The sequence below is a fragment of the Vombatus ursinus genome, unplaced genomic scaffold, assembly GCF_900497805.2.
Source record: "Vombatus ursinus unplaced genomic scaffold, bare-nosed wombat genome assembly UNPS02014845.1, whole genome shotgun sequence".
In the NCBI taxonomy this organism is placed as follows: domain Eukaryota; kingdom Metazoa; phylum Chordata; class Mammalia; order Diprotodontia; family Vombatidae; genus Vombatus; species Vombatus ursinus.
In genome coordinates, this window is record NW_020954623.1 from 5,982,674 (window position 1) to 6,001,121 (window position 18,448).

At 58.3% G+C, this 18,448-nt stretch overlaps 1 protein-coding gene across 1 annotated transcript in view; it reads left to right on the top strand.

Moving 5' to 3' along the window:
- The window catches only part of INPP5A (inositol polyphosphate-5-phosphatase A), a 248,670-nt gene that overhangs the window by 175,780 nt on the left and 54,442 nt on the right, over positions 1 to 18,448 (top strand). The window contains exon 13 of the mRNA XM_027840462.1: positions 11,187 to 11,271. Within this exon, the coding sequence (XP_027696263.1) occupies positions 11,187 to 11,271 (85 nt within the window). The remainder of the gene's footprint in view (positions 1 to 11,186; positions 11,272 to 18,448) is intronic.

Consider the following 18,448-nt stretch of genomic DNA (forward strand, 5'->3'; position numbering starts at 1 on the left):
TCTCTCCCATACACACACCCAAGTGCCCAAGCGTGCACGCACACACACACACACACACACACACGCACGCACACACACACACACACACATCCCCTAGAGGTTAAAGGCCCAGATGATTGGTTGGTGAAAGCAGATTTGGCCAGGGTCACTTGGTGCCTTCCCAGGGATGGCCCGGACATCCCACAGAACTCCAAGCCTCAGGTGTTCACATGTGGCCATCTTGGCTCCAGGGAACAGGGCCCCCCTCCCCTGTGTGAGGGGCGGGGGCTCCAGAGGGCATACTGGAGGAGACTGGGGAGCCCCAGGCCGACGGCCGCAGCCCAGGCCAGCCGAGCAGGATGGGCGGCCCCTGCGGACCACGGAGACTTCCTGGAGCCCTCCACAGCATTCAGGTCCGTGAAATGGGATTTTTTTTCACCAGTGACAGAGCTCTTCTGTTCCCCTTTGGAAACAGGGCTGGGCCTCTTTCAGCAGAAACATTTCTCCATTCCGAGTGTGAAATCCCGGCGTGAAGCAGCCTTTGTGTTCATCATCATTTTCTCACAAATATAGTCCATTGTCAGATCGCCGGAGTTAATTTGATCAACATTGGAGCATTTAACTTTTGTGCCCGCTCAAAGGAGCTGTTTCATGCCCATTTGGGGCATTCAAAAGAGATGATTACCAGAAAAATAATGTGTCCGCACACAATTGGGAGCAATTAGTTTCCCAGGGAGCGGCGAGTGATGCACGGCCTCCACACAGCTCGCCTTTGTCGCCCTGTGGACGGTCATCAGTCAGCTGTCACCTCGGCTCAAAGACCCCTCCAATCTAAATGTTTCTCTTGAGGCTTTTCCCAGAACGGGCAGATGAATGAGCCAAAGAAAAGCCACTCGGTCTCTAGGCAAAGGAAAACTCTACTCGAAAGATGTGGGTCATTTCAGAAGCCCCCAGAAGTCACCGCAGCATCCTGGCCACATCACCCGGAATGTGTGTGTGTGTATGTGTGTGTGTGGAGGGGGTGAGTGTAGGAGGGAGGGAACGTGGGGGGAGCGGAGTGTTGTGACATAGGGGTGGGGGTAGCTGCTCTGGGCTCCCTCTCAGCTCTAAGAACTTCAGGTCTTTAGGGTCTTACTTCAGCCACTATCCCCATACCAAAAGCTAACCTGGCCTCATTCCAGCCATCCAGGCTGCGCCGGTCACTAGGACCCTGTCCTCAGAGAAGCGTCTTGTTCAGGCCTATTGAAGTGAAGTCTTCTCTCCTCTCTCCTCTCTCTCTTTCTCTCCTCCCTTCTCTCTCCCTCTCTCCCTCCTTCCTTCTCTCTCTCTCTCTCCTCCCTTCTCGCTCTCTCTGTCTTTCTTTTTCCCTCCCTCCCTCCTCTCTCCCTCCTTCTCTCCCCCTCTCCTTCCCCCCTCTTCATTTCTCTCTCTTTCTCCTACTCTCTCTCTCCTCCTCCTCTGCCTCCCTCCTCTCTTTCTCCCCTCTCCTTCCCCCACTTCCTCTCTCCCCTATTCCCCCCCTCTCCTTCCCACTCTCCTTCCCCTCCTCCATCTCTCTCTCTCTAATTTGAATCACTCTAAAAAATCCCTTCCTGAGAAAATAAGCTTGTCATGTTTTACATAGGTGTACCGCACATATAAGTATATGCTTATATATACTTTTATGTTTTATCTATGTTTCACGTGCATGTACTTTACAGTCACATACCTTATACATACATATGTGTTGTTTGTCCTTTGTTCTAGAATAGGACCAAAATGACAGCGCTGTGCTATAGTCAGGTTCTGGCGCGTCTGACCGCGGCTGGCCAGACTAGCGCGAGCTCAGAATGTTCTACTGCAGCTTGGGCACAGAGTCTGTGGGAATGTCTGGGCACCTCGTGTTGGCTTCTTGCTGCCTCCATTCTGCTTTGCTCACGGAGCATGGCACCGCCTCTGATGAAGGCATGCCGTGCGGGGCGGGCCTGTGCCAGGGTCTCCCACTGACCCCCGGGGAGAACCCCCTGCAGGTGGCTGACGTTCCCCCAGCGGCCTCGTGCAGAGCGCTTCACCTCACTCTCTGGATGTGTTCTCTTTCTTTCTTCGCTGGGAATGAGAAATGAAATATTATTGTTCCCCAGAGCAGCCCCGTTTTCCTCCTAGGGCCATCTCTTGGTATGTCGTTGGGATGGTTGAAACGGGAATGAGAGCAACAGAGTTTAAGGGAAGAGAAATATGTTTTGGAGGAAAGAGCAGGGGACGGAGCCCGAAACATGCCAGAGAGCAACTATGGTCCCACTATGGCATGTGGGGACTGGGCTTGTTGGCACAGAGAGTTTTCTTTTGTTTGCTTTGTTCAGTCAGGCACAAAAACAGTGCCTGGCTAGTGGTCGGGTAACCAGAAAGGGACAGGAACTAGCATTTATTAAGCGCCGCCAGTGTGCCGGGCACAATGTTGCTACCACCTCCATCCCGGCCCCACTTGGGTTCACCAAGGCCATTCCTCGCCTGTATCATCGTCCCCGCGGCTGACCGGCTTCCTGGTTGTGCCCAGTTTATGGCTGGGATGCTCTCAGAATGCCCCGGGAGGTGGGAGGATCTGCACCCGCCTTGCTGTCCCTGAGATCGGCCCTGGGATGGGTTTTGCTGCCATCTTGAATGGCAGATTCTCAGTGCTTCGGGTACATCTCTGAGAGTGCTCACGGTTGGATTGCGACTGCTCCCCTTTTGCTGATTAATTTACACACAAATGGAGATAAATTGTGCAGTGTCTTTGGAGATCTGTTAATGTATCTCAGAGTAATGAGCATTTCAGCTGTAGGTTAGGAGGGTGGCCACCGTACTTCCCAGGTTTCCCCACACGATCCCAATTCTGAGAAAAGAAAGTCTAATTTTGTAAGATTATACAGGGGAACCTCTCGTCGAGCCACACATTCCAGTTTTCAGTTCAGATAATAACCCCTGGACTTACATGAAATGGCTTAACATTTGCGGGATCCTTTTAATAATGTCCAGTTAGTTAAGAATTGCTTAACTTGGGGATGTGAGGAGCCCAAACTCCCCCGTGGTCAGTGGTGAGCCGGGCACAGATCCTGCCCTGACGTTCTGGGTGTGACCCTTGTAAGTGGGCGTTGAGTGATCCCCCTGGGATTGGGGCTGGGGAGGTGACTTCGGGAACAATGATGGACGGGCCCGTCGGTCAACCGTTGCCTGGGTCCCTGTTTGTGGGTGCCACCAGCCTGGCCTGGCCTTGCAGGAGAAGAGAAGGGCCCAGGGGGCAGAGCGTCTCATTTCCATGATGGGCATGGCCATTGCTTCTTATCGTACACACGGGAGTCATCACAGACACAGCTGGTTAAAGGTGCACTTTACTCAGGAGGACGCGAAAGCCTTCTGCGGGCCCTCACGGGTCCCCTTCTGACAGTAGGGCCTCTTGCCTGTGAAGACATGCTGCTCCCCTATTATGGGGCGAGGGTTATTTGGAAAGACCTCCCTTTCTGGAGGCTCAGGCAGGGGTGGGCAGGGGGAGACCTCCCTTTCTGGAGGCTCAGCCGGGGGTGGGCAGGGGTGACCTCCCTTTCTGGGGGCTCAGCCGGGGGGGGCCCAGCCTCGTGGGGCGGGCGGGGGCCTCCAGGACCTGCTCCTGCTACAAGTCCTTAACCTGCAGCTTCCTCCCATGGCAGTAACTGACAGGTCCTTCCATCATTAGACGCGGCTCCTATTACATTAGGCGGCCGTCAGTGTCGCAGACCCGTCAAGCCGGAGCAAGGCAGAATTTCCAAGGCCTAAAAAATTGATTTTTATAGCTCTTCTTGTATATTAGGCATATGATATCGATGCGGTCCTTCTTTTAGCCTTAATAGCTCCTGACAAGGGAATTAATTTTAAAAACACAGCGTTTTCCCCGCAATGGCACCATATTGGAATTAAAAATGAGCATCCCAGATGAGCGAGGCAGCTCTGGCGGGCCGTCAGGGCCCCGATGATTGCCGAGGCCTTCTGACAACTGTTTTCATCTTGTTGCTCGACCTTTGGAAATTGTGGAGTGTTATTAATTGCCACTGGCAATTCTATCAGAGAGAGCGGGACAGAAATATGATGAAGGTTAGCCTTTTAATGACAGGACTACAGCGTTTGAGACACGCCAATGAAAACACTTACATTAGGTCATTTCAGGCACACTTAGCCTGTCACCGGGGAAGTTTTCCTGGGAACTGATTGTCCTCTCTGGACTCCGGTGCCCTGGAACCCAACCAGAAGCGGGGGGACGGGGGGGCGGGGGGCGCGGGGGGCCGGGGATCCAGAAGCGCCTCCGCTTCACCAGGGGGTGCTCCCCAGAGGCTGTGCGAGATCAGGCCAGGCCCCTGCCGCAGTGCTCTAGCAGGATCAGTGCAGTCAGGGGCCTAGAGCCAGCCCCCACGCCCCCAGGTCCTTCGTTGGCTAGGTTTGTTTTCTGCCCTGAGGCAGGTCTGCCTGGACCCCGTGGGGGGTGGCCCCGCCTGCCTGCCCCATCCGCAGCGCCTCGATGCTGGGGTGTGGTTTTTCCTTAATGCTGCTGTCTTGTGTAAGTGCGGGTGCATGTCGGCAGAGGGCCTGCAGCCCGAGGACCGAGGACCGTTCCCTCCTCCTCTTTGCCGTTGGCAGAGCCCTGCGTTCCTGAAGCCCTTCTCCCTGCGGTAACCTCTCAGTAACCTTCCTCTCGCCAGCAGGGAGATGGGATCCCCTTGTTGGACACAGTGGGGTTTCCCAATGGCCTGGCCCAGTGGGGGGAGTGCATGCCCTCCATTGTCCCAGCCCCAGCACCGCTTTCTGAACACTTCAGTGACCACAGAAAATGCCGGCATTTTCTCCCCCGCACACCATCTCCTTGGGGACTGGTTCTGGCAGAGGCCCGCTGAACCTGACCCATTGGACAGTGGAGGTTCAGAGAGCCCGGGTGCCCAGGGCCGGGCAGGCTTCACCCTCTCCCCACCCTGGACAGGGTTCCTCGCCGGGCAGCAGAATGGAGTCGGGGAGTCTGGCTTGCAGACACCCGTGGTTTTCTCGGTGCCCCGTCCCTGTTCTGGGCCCAGTCAGGCGAGGGAGAGGCCGGTTCCAGAGGGGGAGGCCCACGGTGGCTCGGCCTGTCCCTAGCCGCCTCTTTCTCTGCTGTCAAGCACCATCCCCATTCAGCAGCCTGACAGAGCTGGGGGTGGGGTGGGTTTGGTTTGGTTTTTAAAGGGGAAGAATGGCCTTTTCAGGAGCCTCGGGTTGGGATGAATTGGCCGGGGCAGCATGTTTATAGACTGAGCTCGGAACTTTGTCTTTGTGTGGGAATGTTGGCGACGCTGTCCTGCTCTGCCTGAATGCACTGGGATGACGCAGCTAACGCGGTGTCCTGCTGGGGCCGGGGCAGGGCTGGCCCAGACCTCCCACTGCTCACATTCAGCGCCAGCTCCCTGGAGCTAATTTTTCCCATCCCCTCAATGCCTTCAGTCCCCTTTACAAACAGCAAAGTCAACTTTCACACCGCAGGCCCGAGGAGTGCTTTAGGAAATAATCGTGTAAACAGAAGGTTACCTTCTGACCTGCTGCCGATACCTTGGCCGGGGACAAGACCCACCAGGCGATTGCATTAGGCATGGCTGTTAGTGGGATAATGCAACTGAGCCTCGTCAAGCTGGCTGGGGCTGCTGGCCGCCTGCGGTACCCCCGGTGGCCTCTTCCCCCTGCTGCCGGCCTCCCCGCCTCCTGAGGCTCTCCTGCCCGGCATGCACAGCAGATGCACGTGAGTGAGCGCGTGTGAGCCCGCGGGGACGTGAGAGGCGTCTGCAGGCGGGGGCCCTTGCCCCATGTGGCCCTCTGTCCCCTGGCCCTCTCCTCTGCTCAACGTCCGGGCTCCTCCCTTTCCCGTTTCCAGTCAGCGTGTTTCTCTGTCCTGTTTGGCTTGGTCCTGTCCGTAGCTGGGGAGGACACGGGTTCCCAGGAGAACCCCCCAATACAGAAGGGGCTGGGAAGGGAGCCCTTTGCGGACTTGTTAAGGCCCAGGGGTGAGCAGCCTGGCTCAGAAGGGCTCCGAAGGGCGGGCGGGAGCTGCCTTGTTGGGGCCCAGAGATCACCAGCCGAGGCAGCCTGGCACACCAGAGCTTCAGTGAGCCGGAGGAGGCGGGGGGCTGTGGGTGCGGAGCATCAGCTACATCTGCAGACCTGCACAGTATGAAAGGGGATATTGAGATGTGCTTTCCCCTTTCCTTCTTGGGTTTGTTTGCTGCAGGAGATAGTGGAGGCAAGTATTTGAGGAGGAAGGTGATGGAAAGGTGAAAGGTTTCAGTCTTTCCTTCCCTAAAGAACCAGTTAAAAAAATAAAAGACCCCCTCCCCCCACTAAAAGGTATTCTGTGACATCTGTCAGCAGACTTCTCAGGCTGCCCAGCAGTATGCCCACATGGAGGCTGGCCCCCTTTCCATGGTGGACCCGTGGGGAGGCTGACCCCCTTCTCTGACGGACCCACATGGAGGCTGGACCCCCTTCTATGATGAACCCGTGTGGAGGCTGACCCCCCTTCTGTGATGGATCTGTGGGGAGGCTGACCCCCATTCTATGGTGGAGGGTGACCCCCCTTTTATGATGGACCTACAGAGAGGCTGGCCCCCCTTCTATGATGGACCCTTGGGGAGGCTGGCCCCCCTTTCTATGGCAGACCCACATGGAGGCCGGCCCCGCTTCTATGATGGACCCACATGGAGGCTGGTCCCCCTTCTATGATGGACCCACATGGAGGCTGGTCCCCCTTCTATGATGGACCCACGTGGAGGGTGACCCCTCCCAGCATGTGCCGAGAAAGAGGAAGGGAAGGCCAGGCATGGCTACTCGTGATCTTTGGGAGCGGTCTGTGGGACAGTCCTTGGGAGTATCCCCATCTGCGCCATTTCTGTTCCTCATGCCCCACCTGACCCGGGGCAGGCCCAGAGCAGGTGCTGCCTGTGCTTGTATACATCAGGCAGGCACAGGCCATGGGCCACAGGATGGGGGAGGCGGGCGTGGAAGGCCATCTGTGACCCCCAGGCCCAAGCAAGCACACGGCTCGGATGCAGAAGAGCCTTTGCAGAACTCACAGCAACACCACAGTCCCTGAGAGTAAGGGCAGCAGAGAGAACTGGGCAGGAAGGAGGGGGCCTCGGTCTGAGCCGCTGGGGGCTGCAGGTGGCACGGTCCTCGGTCGCCGGGCCTCCGCGGCAGCCCCAAAGGACCCGAGCCTTGACGTCACTTAGAGAGAAGGGTTCGCCTCGTCCTGTTGTCTCTGGCCTGTGGCTCAGGTCTTTGGGCAGACCCTGACACTCTGGGCAGGGTCGTCGCCTCCGAGAGACTGCCCCCCCCCCCACCGTCCGTGCCCCCTCAGCTGCCCAGGAGGCGGGCCTCCCTCCCCCGACCCTAAAGAGCGGAAGGTCCGGGGGCAGGGCCTGGCCCTAGTTCTCCATATGTCTGTCTCCCAGTCATCTCCATCTGTCCTGTAGCGGTCACCCATCTCCCATCTGCTGGTCACTTTGCTCTCAGCCAAGCCAGCCCGGTCTCAGGGCATTCTCTGCTTCGCAGAGTGTTCTCACTACAAGTTGGCTGGGCGCGGGCTGGGTGCGGCATCGCTTCTTGTTCCCATTGTACAGAAGGGCCTCCTGAGGCCCAGAGGGGTCCTTCCTATTTCCAGGTGTCTCCCCTTGCCTTTTCAGCACTAGCACAGCCTGTGCCAAAGAGAGCCGGCTGCTGGGCTAGGCCACGGACGCCTTCCCGGTGGGTGTCCCAAGCTCCGTGCTCACGGTGTGCGGTGGGGGAGGACGTAGCAGGCGGCGCCTCACCAGCAGCTGGGAGGAAGGGGCTGGGGGCTGTGACTTCGGTGGTGGGCTGGCTTTGAGTGGAGTGGCTCCCAGAGAAGGCAGGGCTGGCCTGTGAAAGAATGTCTGGTCCTCCGTCCCTCTGGGGTTCCTTCCTTGGGGGGTAGGAAACGAGGCAGGGGGTGCTCTTGCTATTCTGGGGGGGGCCAGGAGGTTGGGGTGTGGGCCCAGCTCACAGCACATCAAAGCTGGATGGAACGGCCCTTGGTCCTTCAGCCAATCTGTCAGGTAGTGTCCATTAGGCACCTACTGTGTGCCAGCATCCCCCCACCCCCAGTGGGGTCCATCTCCTGACCTTTCTTCTTCCTGCCATTCAGATCAATCACCATCAGGGATAACTTGATTCATGGAGCATCCAATAGAAATGCTAATGATGGGAGAGGGACAGCTCCTAATGCAAAGTGAAGAAAACCAACCTAATCAGCTACAAAGCGCAGCTGGTCTGAGGCTGGGGGCGCCTCCACCTCTGTGCTGCTGAGGGAGGGAGCTGGGCCCCCAGGAGCACCCCCGCCTCTGGGTCCCCCAGGAGCACCTCTGCCTCTGGGCTGCTGATGGGGGGAGCTGAGACCCCAGGAGCACCCCCGCCTCTGGGTCCCCCAGGAGCACCTCCGCCTCTGGGTCCCCCAGGAGCACCTCCACCTCTGGCTGCTGAAGCGGGGAGCTGGGCCCCCAGGAACACTTCTGTCCTTGAGCTGCTGGAAGGTGGGGAGGAGGACTGGACCCCTACAGAGGCTGTGCCACACAGAGGGAGGGGCTCTAGCGCTCAGCTTTAGTGATTGACGGGGTCTGTGGGGTGAGAGAAAGTGAGGAGCTGAGGATCATCTCAGGTTTCAAATCTGTCCAGTGTCATTGGGAAATCTAACCCGCCTTCTGTGGAAGGTCTTTCATAGATCACACATGCATGCGCGCGCACACACACACAGACACACACACACGTGCACTCACCCACCATGTACCCCTAAATCTGTGCTTTCCACACTGCTCAGGCTACCTTCCATCCACTTCAAACTGGAGAGGCCTGGGAGGAGGGCCTTGGGTGGTAAGGGGCCTCCAAGGCCTAGACTTGGCATGCCAGGCTGAGCAGGACAGCATTCAGGGGACAGGAGAGACTGGAGAGTAGGTGGAGTTGGTCAAGATGGAGCCACAGTGATGACCTGGGAGAGGCCTGAGGGGAGAAATTGGTCTCCCTGGTTTGGAAGGAGGAAACCTGGGGAGCCGTGGAGGGGTAGAGGGATCTCAGGGGGAACTGAGGCTTTAGGAGGTCTCAACACGGGCTGAGTGCCCGGGGCAGGATTCTACCTTCCCTCCCCCTGGCTCCAGCCTCTTCACACTCTATGCTGCCTGCTCCCAAGCTCGGAAGCCCCACGGGTTTACAGTGATAGTTCATGGGCCTGATCGCAGACCCTCTGAGTCCGTGGCCAGGGATGCCGCGTATAGTCATTGTGGCCCAGCCCTTCTTGCCTCGATGGCCTCACTCGGAGGGCAAGCAGTGAGGACCCCGTTGCCCACCAACGCACCCGCCTTTGGCAATAGTCTTGGAGTCACCCCGCTGTGGTGCTGCCCAACTGGCTGGGGCATCTTCCCTTGCCAGAGTTCGGTGCCCTTCTCTGTAAGATGGGGCCAAGCAGACCCCTGGTGGCCCTTCTAAGGGCTGCCATGTGGGGACCACAGGATCTGGGTAAAGCCCTTCGTAAAACTTCAAGAGTGGTTAGAAAGACCTGGGACATTTATCATCCTGTTTTTCCCCCGAGGGTCAAAACCTCCTGTTGGGGGTTTCAGCTTCGAGGGCCAATTGGAGCCTTTGCCTGAGGGCTGGGGGCTTCTGTCCAGACTGGAGCAGCGAGCCAATGTAGCACAAGGGGACGCATGCCAGCAGCCCACAGAGGGCATCGTTGGAGGGCCACAGCTGTCCCCCTTGGGGATGTCCTGTTCAGGATCTTTCCTCCCCCTCCCCCAGCCTTCTCTACATTAGACTGACCCTTCTGGAAGGGTTTCCATTTCCAGGCTCCCTTTTCTGTTTGGGTAGTTGGCTTGTTCTCCTGTGTGTCGGCGGGAAGCTGTTGTGCCAGTTGTGACAGCTGGAGAAGCAGAACTCTGCCCTTGGCTGACTAAGGCATCTGCCCCCTGGGCAGTGAGGGGAAGTGTGAGGGGAAGACCCTCAGTGGGGGGAGGGGGAGAGCTTGGCCTGTCAATGTCATGCTGGAGTTCTCGGGTTTTGACTCCATAGTGATCACATCTGTTCTGAGTCCCCCAGGGACTGTGCTGGGGGGGACTGCGTGGGCCTCTCCCTGGTTGTGCGGGCCGGTGGGGCTCCTTCCTTCAGCAGCGTGCGAGGAAATGCTCCTCTTAGGAGAGACCCATCCCCCCCCTGAGCATCCTGGTCTGGAGGGGATCCCCAGCCCCCTCAGATCCTCCCTGCAGCACAGGCTCTGAACAAAGCCAGGCCTAACAGCCCCGTCCGGCCACGTGAGATGTGACCCATGGCCACGTGAGATGTGACCCATGACCACGGCTGTGGCGGCCCCAGGATGCCTGGGGGGATTCCGAGGTCTGGCTGCTTCCAAGGGTTGGGAGGGAGCAGAGGAAAGCTCACGTCTGTCCTGTAGGGTTGCCTTGCATGGGTGGGCAGCCACGGTGAACCCAGGGGCTCCCAGGTGCTCTGTCTGCCCTGGGCAGGGTTGGTTTTTACTGAGAAAGAATGACCGGCTTCCTGCAGGAGCAATCACTCTGGGTTGTCACTGTCAGACCTCTCCCAGGCAGGGATTTGTCGGTGGCATAATCTCCGGGAGATGGATTGTCGTGGCTTTGAAAGCAACGTGTTTCTAGAGCAGGGCCCTTCCTCTGCCAGGGGTGGCCATCCGCACCGATTTCTGGGCATTTGCGGCCCCCCCTCCTCTTTGGGCTGGTTTGACGAGCTTCCGCCAAAAAGCCCTGCACGGCAGGGGCTGCCCCCACGCGGGCCCTTGTCCCCTCCCTGGAGCAGCTGACCACGGTCCTGAGCACTGTGGGGAATGCATGGGGTTGCCCCCATGCCCACGGCTTCGAGGAGAGGGAGGGCTCCTTGTGCCAGCCCAGGGTCTGGCCTCGTCCTCCTCCTGGCCACCTCCCTGGCCTCTTGGATCCCGAGCTTGAAGTTCAGGCCATGTAGCACCTCCTCTGGGAGGCCTTCCCGGATTCCTCCCCGATCTGCGGATCCTTTGCTTGGCTTGGGGCATGTGCATGTTGTCTCTTCCGCAGATAGTGCGGGCTGCTCAGGGTGAGGACGAGGGCAGCTTCACTGTGGGAGCGGCTGCACACAGTAGGCGCCTCATGGACGCTGGGGCCCCGCGTGTGTAACGAGGTGTTTGTCTTTCTTCCTTTCAGGATAATCGACCAGCGGTTCGAGAAGGTGTCGTACTTTGTCTTCGGAGATTTCAACTTCCGGCTGGACTCCCGATCCGTGGTGGAGGTGGGCACATCCTCGTCTTCTTTGTTGGGGGGGCCTGGGCTGCGCAGACGCACTCAGTGGGAGTGTCAAGTGGGCGTCCCCGGGGTGGAGGGCGTGTGCTCTGCTGAGCTGGGCCAGGGCAGGCCTCCCCACACTCCACTGTTGGCCTGAGGTCTGCAGGGAGCCCCTGGCTGGGAGTTCCTGATGCCCCTAGAAAGTTCTGCAAGGATGGGGTCTTTGGTTTAGAAATGGAAAGAACCAATTTATTATTGGCTCCCATACTCACAGCTTCCTAACGTGTGTGTGTGCCTGTGCCTGTGCCCATGTATGCGTGTGTGTGTGTGTGTGTGTACCTGTGTGTGTGAGAGAGAGACAGACGGACAGACAGACCACCGAGGCCCTTGGTGGGGAGAGGGGGTCTAACGTGCTGCCCAGAGGCGTCCCTCCTCTGGGTTTGCTGAGACAGTGCAACACTGTGTCGGCCTCCCCGCTGAGGTTGGCACCTCCGTCCCTCCCGGATGTGGGCAGGCACCTTCTCTGATGCTGATGAGGCTTCTCCTGGTCTGGACGCTGGCTTGGAGTGGGGTTCTCCCTGCCAGCCTCCCTTGGTTTGTCCTTGGAAGGGCACACGTGCAGAGGAAGCAGGGCCACGACTGCGGGATGTCGAGAGATAGCCAGATGGGCTGGAGGGCGAGCCTGCCTCAGAGACAGCCCCGGGTGCACGTCCTCGCCCTGACCCTCACTGGCTGGGTGGGGGGTGGTGGGGTGCGGCGGCTCCTCACCTCTCTGCCCTCGGGGGCTCTAGGTTGGGAGTTTTAGCAACGCTCCCTACGCCGATGAAGTCAAAGTGCAGCTGAAAGATGGGTAATTACGCCCCATTGGGGGCCCCAGCTTTAATCTCCTTTCCTTTCGCCTCCCCCTCTCTCCTCTTCTCGGATGCCCGCCCTGCCACCTCCTGCCCCTGGAGGCCCCTCAGAGCAGGGCATCCCTCCCAGCCTCCTGGGCTTTGGTCCGTTGACCATGGACGCTCACTCTGCAGAGGTCTGATCGCCCTCGCCTCGGGCTGCCGCCACCTCCGCGGCAATAGAGGTCGGTCCACATGCCTGATGAGAACCTGTCGGCCCCCCCAAGTGCTCGGGCCTTCCGTGGCTGTGGACGCAGCGTCGGCCACCAGCCAGGATGTCCCCCTGGACAGAAAGGAGAGACTTTGCCCTTTCACAATAAAAATGAAGAGGTAGTCACAGAGGCAGAGTTTTCTTCATACAGCTGTGGCCTGGAAGTCCCACCCATGCCACGGCCACGGCACCGGCCATGGCAGTCTGTTTGATGCTGAGACCAAACGTTCCGTAGAACCTGCTCGTTCCGGGAGGTGCTCAGGGCCGGTGTGACGTCCGTCTTCCCAAACGTGTCCGCTCCGAGAAGAGCCGGCCCATGGCGTGCCATTTCATGTTTGTGTGGTGAAAGTGGTGTGCGCCTCCATCGGCGAGGCTTGACCCCCGTGAAAGATAATATAAAGAATAATGGGGAACCGGCGAAAATAGCCAGCCTGTAAATCCTCGTGGGCCTTACAGTGACATCATCAACTCTCCAAGCAGGGCCGGAGCGGATGGAGAATTACAGCCGTGGCTCTCTGTGTCCCTTTATTGATTAACTCAGAGGAAGAGTTATGGCGGGCTTCCCTATTAAATACGGTGTCTCGGAAACATGTAATTTGAGGGCAGAATCTGGATGAGTTTTCAGACACCCACTGGACCATCTCCAGAGGGCTGAGGACGCCGGAATTCTCTGGTTACGGGCCACGGGCCACAGGCCATGGCATCCAGAGACAGGAAGGGTCTTCCTTAGCCTCCCCAAGCACCACGAGGGGGCACCTTGCCTCCTTTTCCCCAGTCTTGCGCCTTGCCTTGTTGTACTGATCCACCCTGGCCCCCTCCCTGTCCCCATTTCTTAGGATTATTCATGCGCCCCTGGTCCAGAACTCTGGAGTCTGCGTCTCCCTTCTGGCTGGTTAGGGAAACTCAGAGGGCTCCTGGGGGCGGCTGAAAGGGCTCTTAGGCTGACCATTTCTCTTCCTGTCTGATTCCAGAGCCAGTGCTTAAGAACCCCAGGAGGGAGGGAAAGGTCAGGCAGCTCCTTCTAGGTCCTTTCTCCTGGTCGAGCCTGATGCCTTCAGCTTGGGGAGGGAGCTGGAGAAGGGGGGACAGAGATGTGGGGGGAGGGACCGAGGGAAGGAAGGCTGCCCAAGTGCCAGCCCCTCCCCCCACTCTGGCGCTGCCAGCTTTCATTTCACCCTTTGCTTGTCTAAACTCTCCTCTCAGGAAAATAGGCAGAAAACTGAGGAATTGAGAGTTACGGATTTAGGGGAAGGATCTCCATGGGTGCTTCTCCAGGTGCAGCAGGAAGGAGAAGACACACCTGACTAGGAGAAGGTTGTCCCAGGTGGGGCTGGGGCTTAGTAAACTGTCTGTGATACCTGGGAGCTGAGGGTGGAGCTTCCTCCTCCCAGGGGCACCCAAGTGGCGCCACTCCCAGACTTTTAAGGAGCTCATTCTCTGTGGCTTCACCCGGAGCACTCCAAGTCCCAGAGGAGCTGGAGCAGAACGGGCCAGCACCACCAGCCATGTCATGTTCTCGGGCCTCCCTGTGCGGCCGGCTCTCTTCTCCCCAGCTCCTCCCTGTGACCTCTCAGCCGGGCCCATCGGCTGCACCAGAGGCCAGGGTCCCACAGTGACTTCCTGCCATCATCCCAGCATCGTTAACTGAGGCTTCGAAGACCGCTGACTCTAACCTGTCCTTCATATAGAGGGGGGCCCACGGGAAGGTCTTCCCCTGGACCACTCCTGGATCGGCCCTGGCTGTCGCTCTGCCTCCGGCCTGGCTGTCTTCCTTTGTTATCATCTAGTGCAGCCAAAGACTCTGAGCTTCCGGAAACTGGGACAAAATGTCGTGCCACTTGTCTAACTATCCTTTTTTAACAAAATCACTGGGCTTGCCTAGAGAACCTTGGTGAGACAGGAGCAAGCATACCCAGGCTGGGATGTGCCCTCCCTGACCACGGGCCCTCCCAGCGCAGAAATTGTGAGAGGAGAGAGAAGCTGGTGCATTTCCTAAAAGGAAGTGAGTAGCTTTGTCGATGGTGCCGTGATGCCGCCGTGCCTTTGCAGAAACGGACTCTGGCTCCCACGGAGCCCGTGACATTGGGAAGTTAGATGGCAGAGCTCCAGCCTTAATTGACAATAAAAACCATAATCAGCATCATGCATTTATGGAGTTCCTTCCTCCACGCAGGTCAATTAATAGAAGATAAATCATTAGCATTCCATATATTAAACATTTTTATGTGAGCCTTAATCTAAAGTCGTATTGATTGCTCCAGGAGGAAATTCTCCTTTCACGATGTTGGAGAAATCCAGACAGGATCAATAAAGCAGCACCGGGCTCCCATGAGGCAGAGCCTCGCACGTGTGCCCGGGGAGAAAGCGGGATGGATGGAGAACACGCGCCCGATGCAGCCTGGGACCCGGAGCGCATGGGACGGGACAGGCAGGAGAGGAGGAGGAGGGAGGGAATGGGCTGTCACGGCAGCCTGGGTGGGCTCCACGAGGTACCACTGGTGGACATTTCCTAACCTTTAAAGGACAAGAAGTGGACAGGGAATTGATGAAGCCCGGCAGCCGAAGAGAGTTTCCTTTTTCAGAGTAGCTGGAGCTCTCTAGGCAAATACCCGGCCCCTCGGGGTGCAGCCAGAGGCCTGCAGGGCCCAGCGCAGACAGGCCCGAGGCAGAGTCCGGGCTTTGGTGGCCTAAGAAGGTCGGTTCGGATGCGGCATCGGTCTCTGGTCTCTACCACCGACTTTGTCCTCCCTTCCTGGCTGGCCTCCCCGAAGGCCCGGCTATCAGCAGTGACTCCAGCTGGAGGTGACTGCGTCTGACCCCGACTCAGACGAGTCCCACAGAGGGGATGAGCTGATCGCCAGGCTCCCCTGGCACAGTGGGGTTCCATCTTGGGTCTCCTCGCAACAGCGCACCACGCCGTGCCACGCCACACCAGGATGACCTCACGCGGGAGAGCTCTCGCCGCCACCGTGTGTCCTCTGAAGGCGCCTGCTGGAAGCCAGCCGTGGCCAACCCCCACCCCGTCCCCATTTTATGTCCTCACACCCCCACCACCAATAGTGGTGCTGGCGCTTTCCCAAGAGGGGAAGAAAAATCAATCGTCCATAATTATATTGTTTGCTCAAGAAACATATAAATGTGTCGGCGAGGCGCACCCTGATTGGGGGTCATTTGTTATCTGTCTCTGACACGGGAGAGCGGACATTTAATTGTGTATTATTTGCGCACAATTTGCCCTTGAAAGAAGCAAATATGCTTTTGAAAGGAAGTGAAATCTGCCTTTGGACAGTTTGTCTTGGGAATTAGAAACTTAGTGCCTGAATTGACACTAAAGATTCCGTCTCCATCTCTGCATAGAGACAAGTGGGGGACTGTGTGCCAGGCTTTGGCTTAAGCACTTTACCAGTTTGATCTCATTTGGCCCTCACATCAACCCTAGGAGGTCAGCACTATTATGATGCCCATTTTACAGTTAAAGAAACCGAGGCAGTCGAGGTGAAGTGACTTGCCCAGGGTCACACGGCTAGCAAGCATCCAAGGCTGAATTTGAACGCGAGCCTTCCTGACTGCAGGCCCAGCGCTCTGTGTGCGGCGATACCTTCTGGCTGCCCCAGTAAGCCCCAGTAAGGGCTTGGTGGTGGCTTGGCTTTCTCGGCCCTTTCCCAGGGCAGCCGGGAGGCCGTCCAGCCTTCCCTCCCTCCCCCTGACCAGCTCCCCAGCCTCTTCCTAGGGCTGGGGGCTCTGTGGACACTTCCTCCAGGCTGGGAAGATGGGACAAAGACAGAGCAGGAAGAACGGAGCAGGACGAACGGACCAGCTCCCCCAGGCCCCCGCGTGTTTGGCTTACACCCAAGTGTAAACAAGTGAATGCCTTTGCCCATCTTTGTCCCCAGCCATCTTGTCGGCCCCCCCGGGTGGGGCCACTGCAGGCTGGCGGGGTCCGCGAGGTGACCCAGGGAGGTGGAAGATGGGCCGCTGCCTATGAGGAACACAGAGTAGGCCAGTCGGGCCAGGCCTCCAGAGGGGAGTAAGGTCCTGTGAGGCACAAGGGCCAGTGTGCATCTAGGGCTTTAAGAGAGATGGTTTGTAGCTGGCTGATTTGGGGAGGATAGGCAGGTAGATCTCTGCCGTCCATGGAGGATGCCGAGGTGGGGAGAGGCCTGGGCAGGCATCCCGCCCAGGAGACTCGCTGTTATCCAGCTGAGAGATGACCAGTGCTTGGGTAGAAAGGGAGGGTTGGTCAGGCGTGTGTGCACATGAGGGGTCCGAGGGATGGCTGCGCTTATGAGCCCCAGACACGGGAAGGGCCATTGGCAATGACTTGGACAGGATGGGCTGGGACTTCAGGAGAAAAGAGGAGTTCCACTGGAGACGCGGTTAGGATGTTCCTGGGAAACCCGGGAGATGTCCAGTAGACCATCGGTGGTGCTCAAGGGGACCCAGGACTGAATGTCTAGATCTGGGGTCATCTGCATGGAGATGATGGTTAAAGCTGTAGGAGCTGAGGAGATCACCGGGGGGTCCAGGAGAGGACATGGGGCCCCCACCTATAGAGAGAGGGTCCAGGACAGGGCATAGGAGCCTGCATCCATAGAGAGAGGGTCCAGGACAGGGCACAGGGGCCTGCATCCATAGCAAAGGGGCCCAGGAGAGGGCATGGGGCCCCCACCCATAGCGAGGGGGCCTAGGATGGGACATAGGGGCCTGCACCCATAGCAAGGGGGGGCCCCCACCCATAGTGAGGGGGCCCAGAATGGGACAGGGCCCCCACCCATAGCGAGGGGCTATGCTCTGCAGAGGGAGCCTTCTTCATGTTGCCAGGACATAGGGAGCTCCCCATGCCCAAGCTGAGGCCCACAGATGGCTTCCCCAGGGGTGCTGGTGATAAGTCACATGTCTCTGAGAGGAATCGGGAGGTAAGAGATGGTGACACCATTGGACACCTGGCTTTTTTTTTTTTTTCCATTTCCAAGCCCCCCTCTATCTGAGCCCTGTGCCCAGGGGTGAATGCTCCGTGTGTTAGCGGCTTGAGTCACTGCTCCCCGCAGCTGCCCCAGGATGGGCTCTGGCTGTCCCATTACCCGGCCCTCAGCTGCTCTGCTGACATCCCTGCCTCTGGGCTGAGGCTGCCAGGCTTCCTGGCAAGATTCATTGGAGGTTAATTAAATCCATCTTCTAAACAACGAAGGGCCAATGAGCTGTGTCCTCGTCGTCCTAGTAAATTAAAGGATGTGATTGTTTCTTCCGTGGCTGCTCCATCCGGGAGCCGCCGCCTGAACGGCTTGTCCCGTGGCTGCCGGCTTCTGGCCACCCCGCGAGGGTCTCAGAGACTGCGACGGTCACGCAGCTTCTCATCTGTGGCCACACCGGCGGCGGTGAGCCCGGCCCCTCGGGACTGGGTGACGGGAAAGCCACCCTGTTTATAAAAATCAGAGGGCGAGCCCCACCACAGATTAGCAGCAACTCTTATTTCAGATGCAAATTGAGCAGAAAAGATGATACTGTGATCAAATTTGGCAAAGCTCAGGCCATAGCGAAAACGTCCCCAAATGGAATGCAGTTATCTGGTACTCCCTAAAATACCCAACCGTCATTGCACCAACCGATGCCGCAGCCTCCGAGCTCAGCCGCCCGCGTCTGCCATTGTTCCCTGGGCAGCTGGGAGGCTCAGCTGGGCGCCAGGGACAAAGGGTGATGGCCGTACCAGCGGCTCCCGGCACCGCGCGCCCGGCTCGGACGGGCTCTGGCCACACCTGCCATTCGTCACCTAGCTGACAGCGAGTGGGCGGATGGACGCCAGCGAGCCTGCGGCCTTTTGTTGTTTTCTTTAAATTTAAAAACGAGCTGCCCAGTAGGGACAAGCAGGCATGCAGCCCCAGCTGGGCGGGCTGGGGTCCTCACTCAAAGGCACCTAGTGAGACGTGGCTTAAGCCTCAGGGATGCGCCTATGCTGGGCAGGGCTGGGAGGGACACTGCAGAGAGAAAATCAGGGGGGCCAGGACAGAATCTCTCCTCTCCCCTCTCCTCTCCTCCCCTCCCCTCCCCTCCCCTCTCCTCTCCTCCCCTCCCCTCCCCTCTCCTCC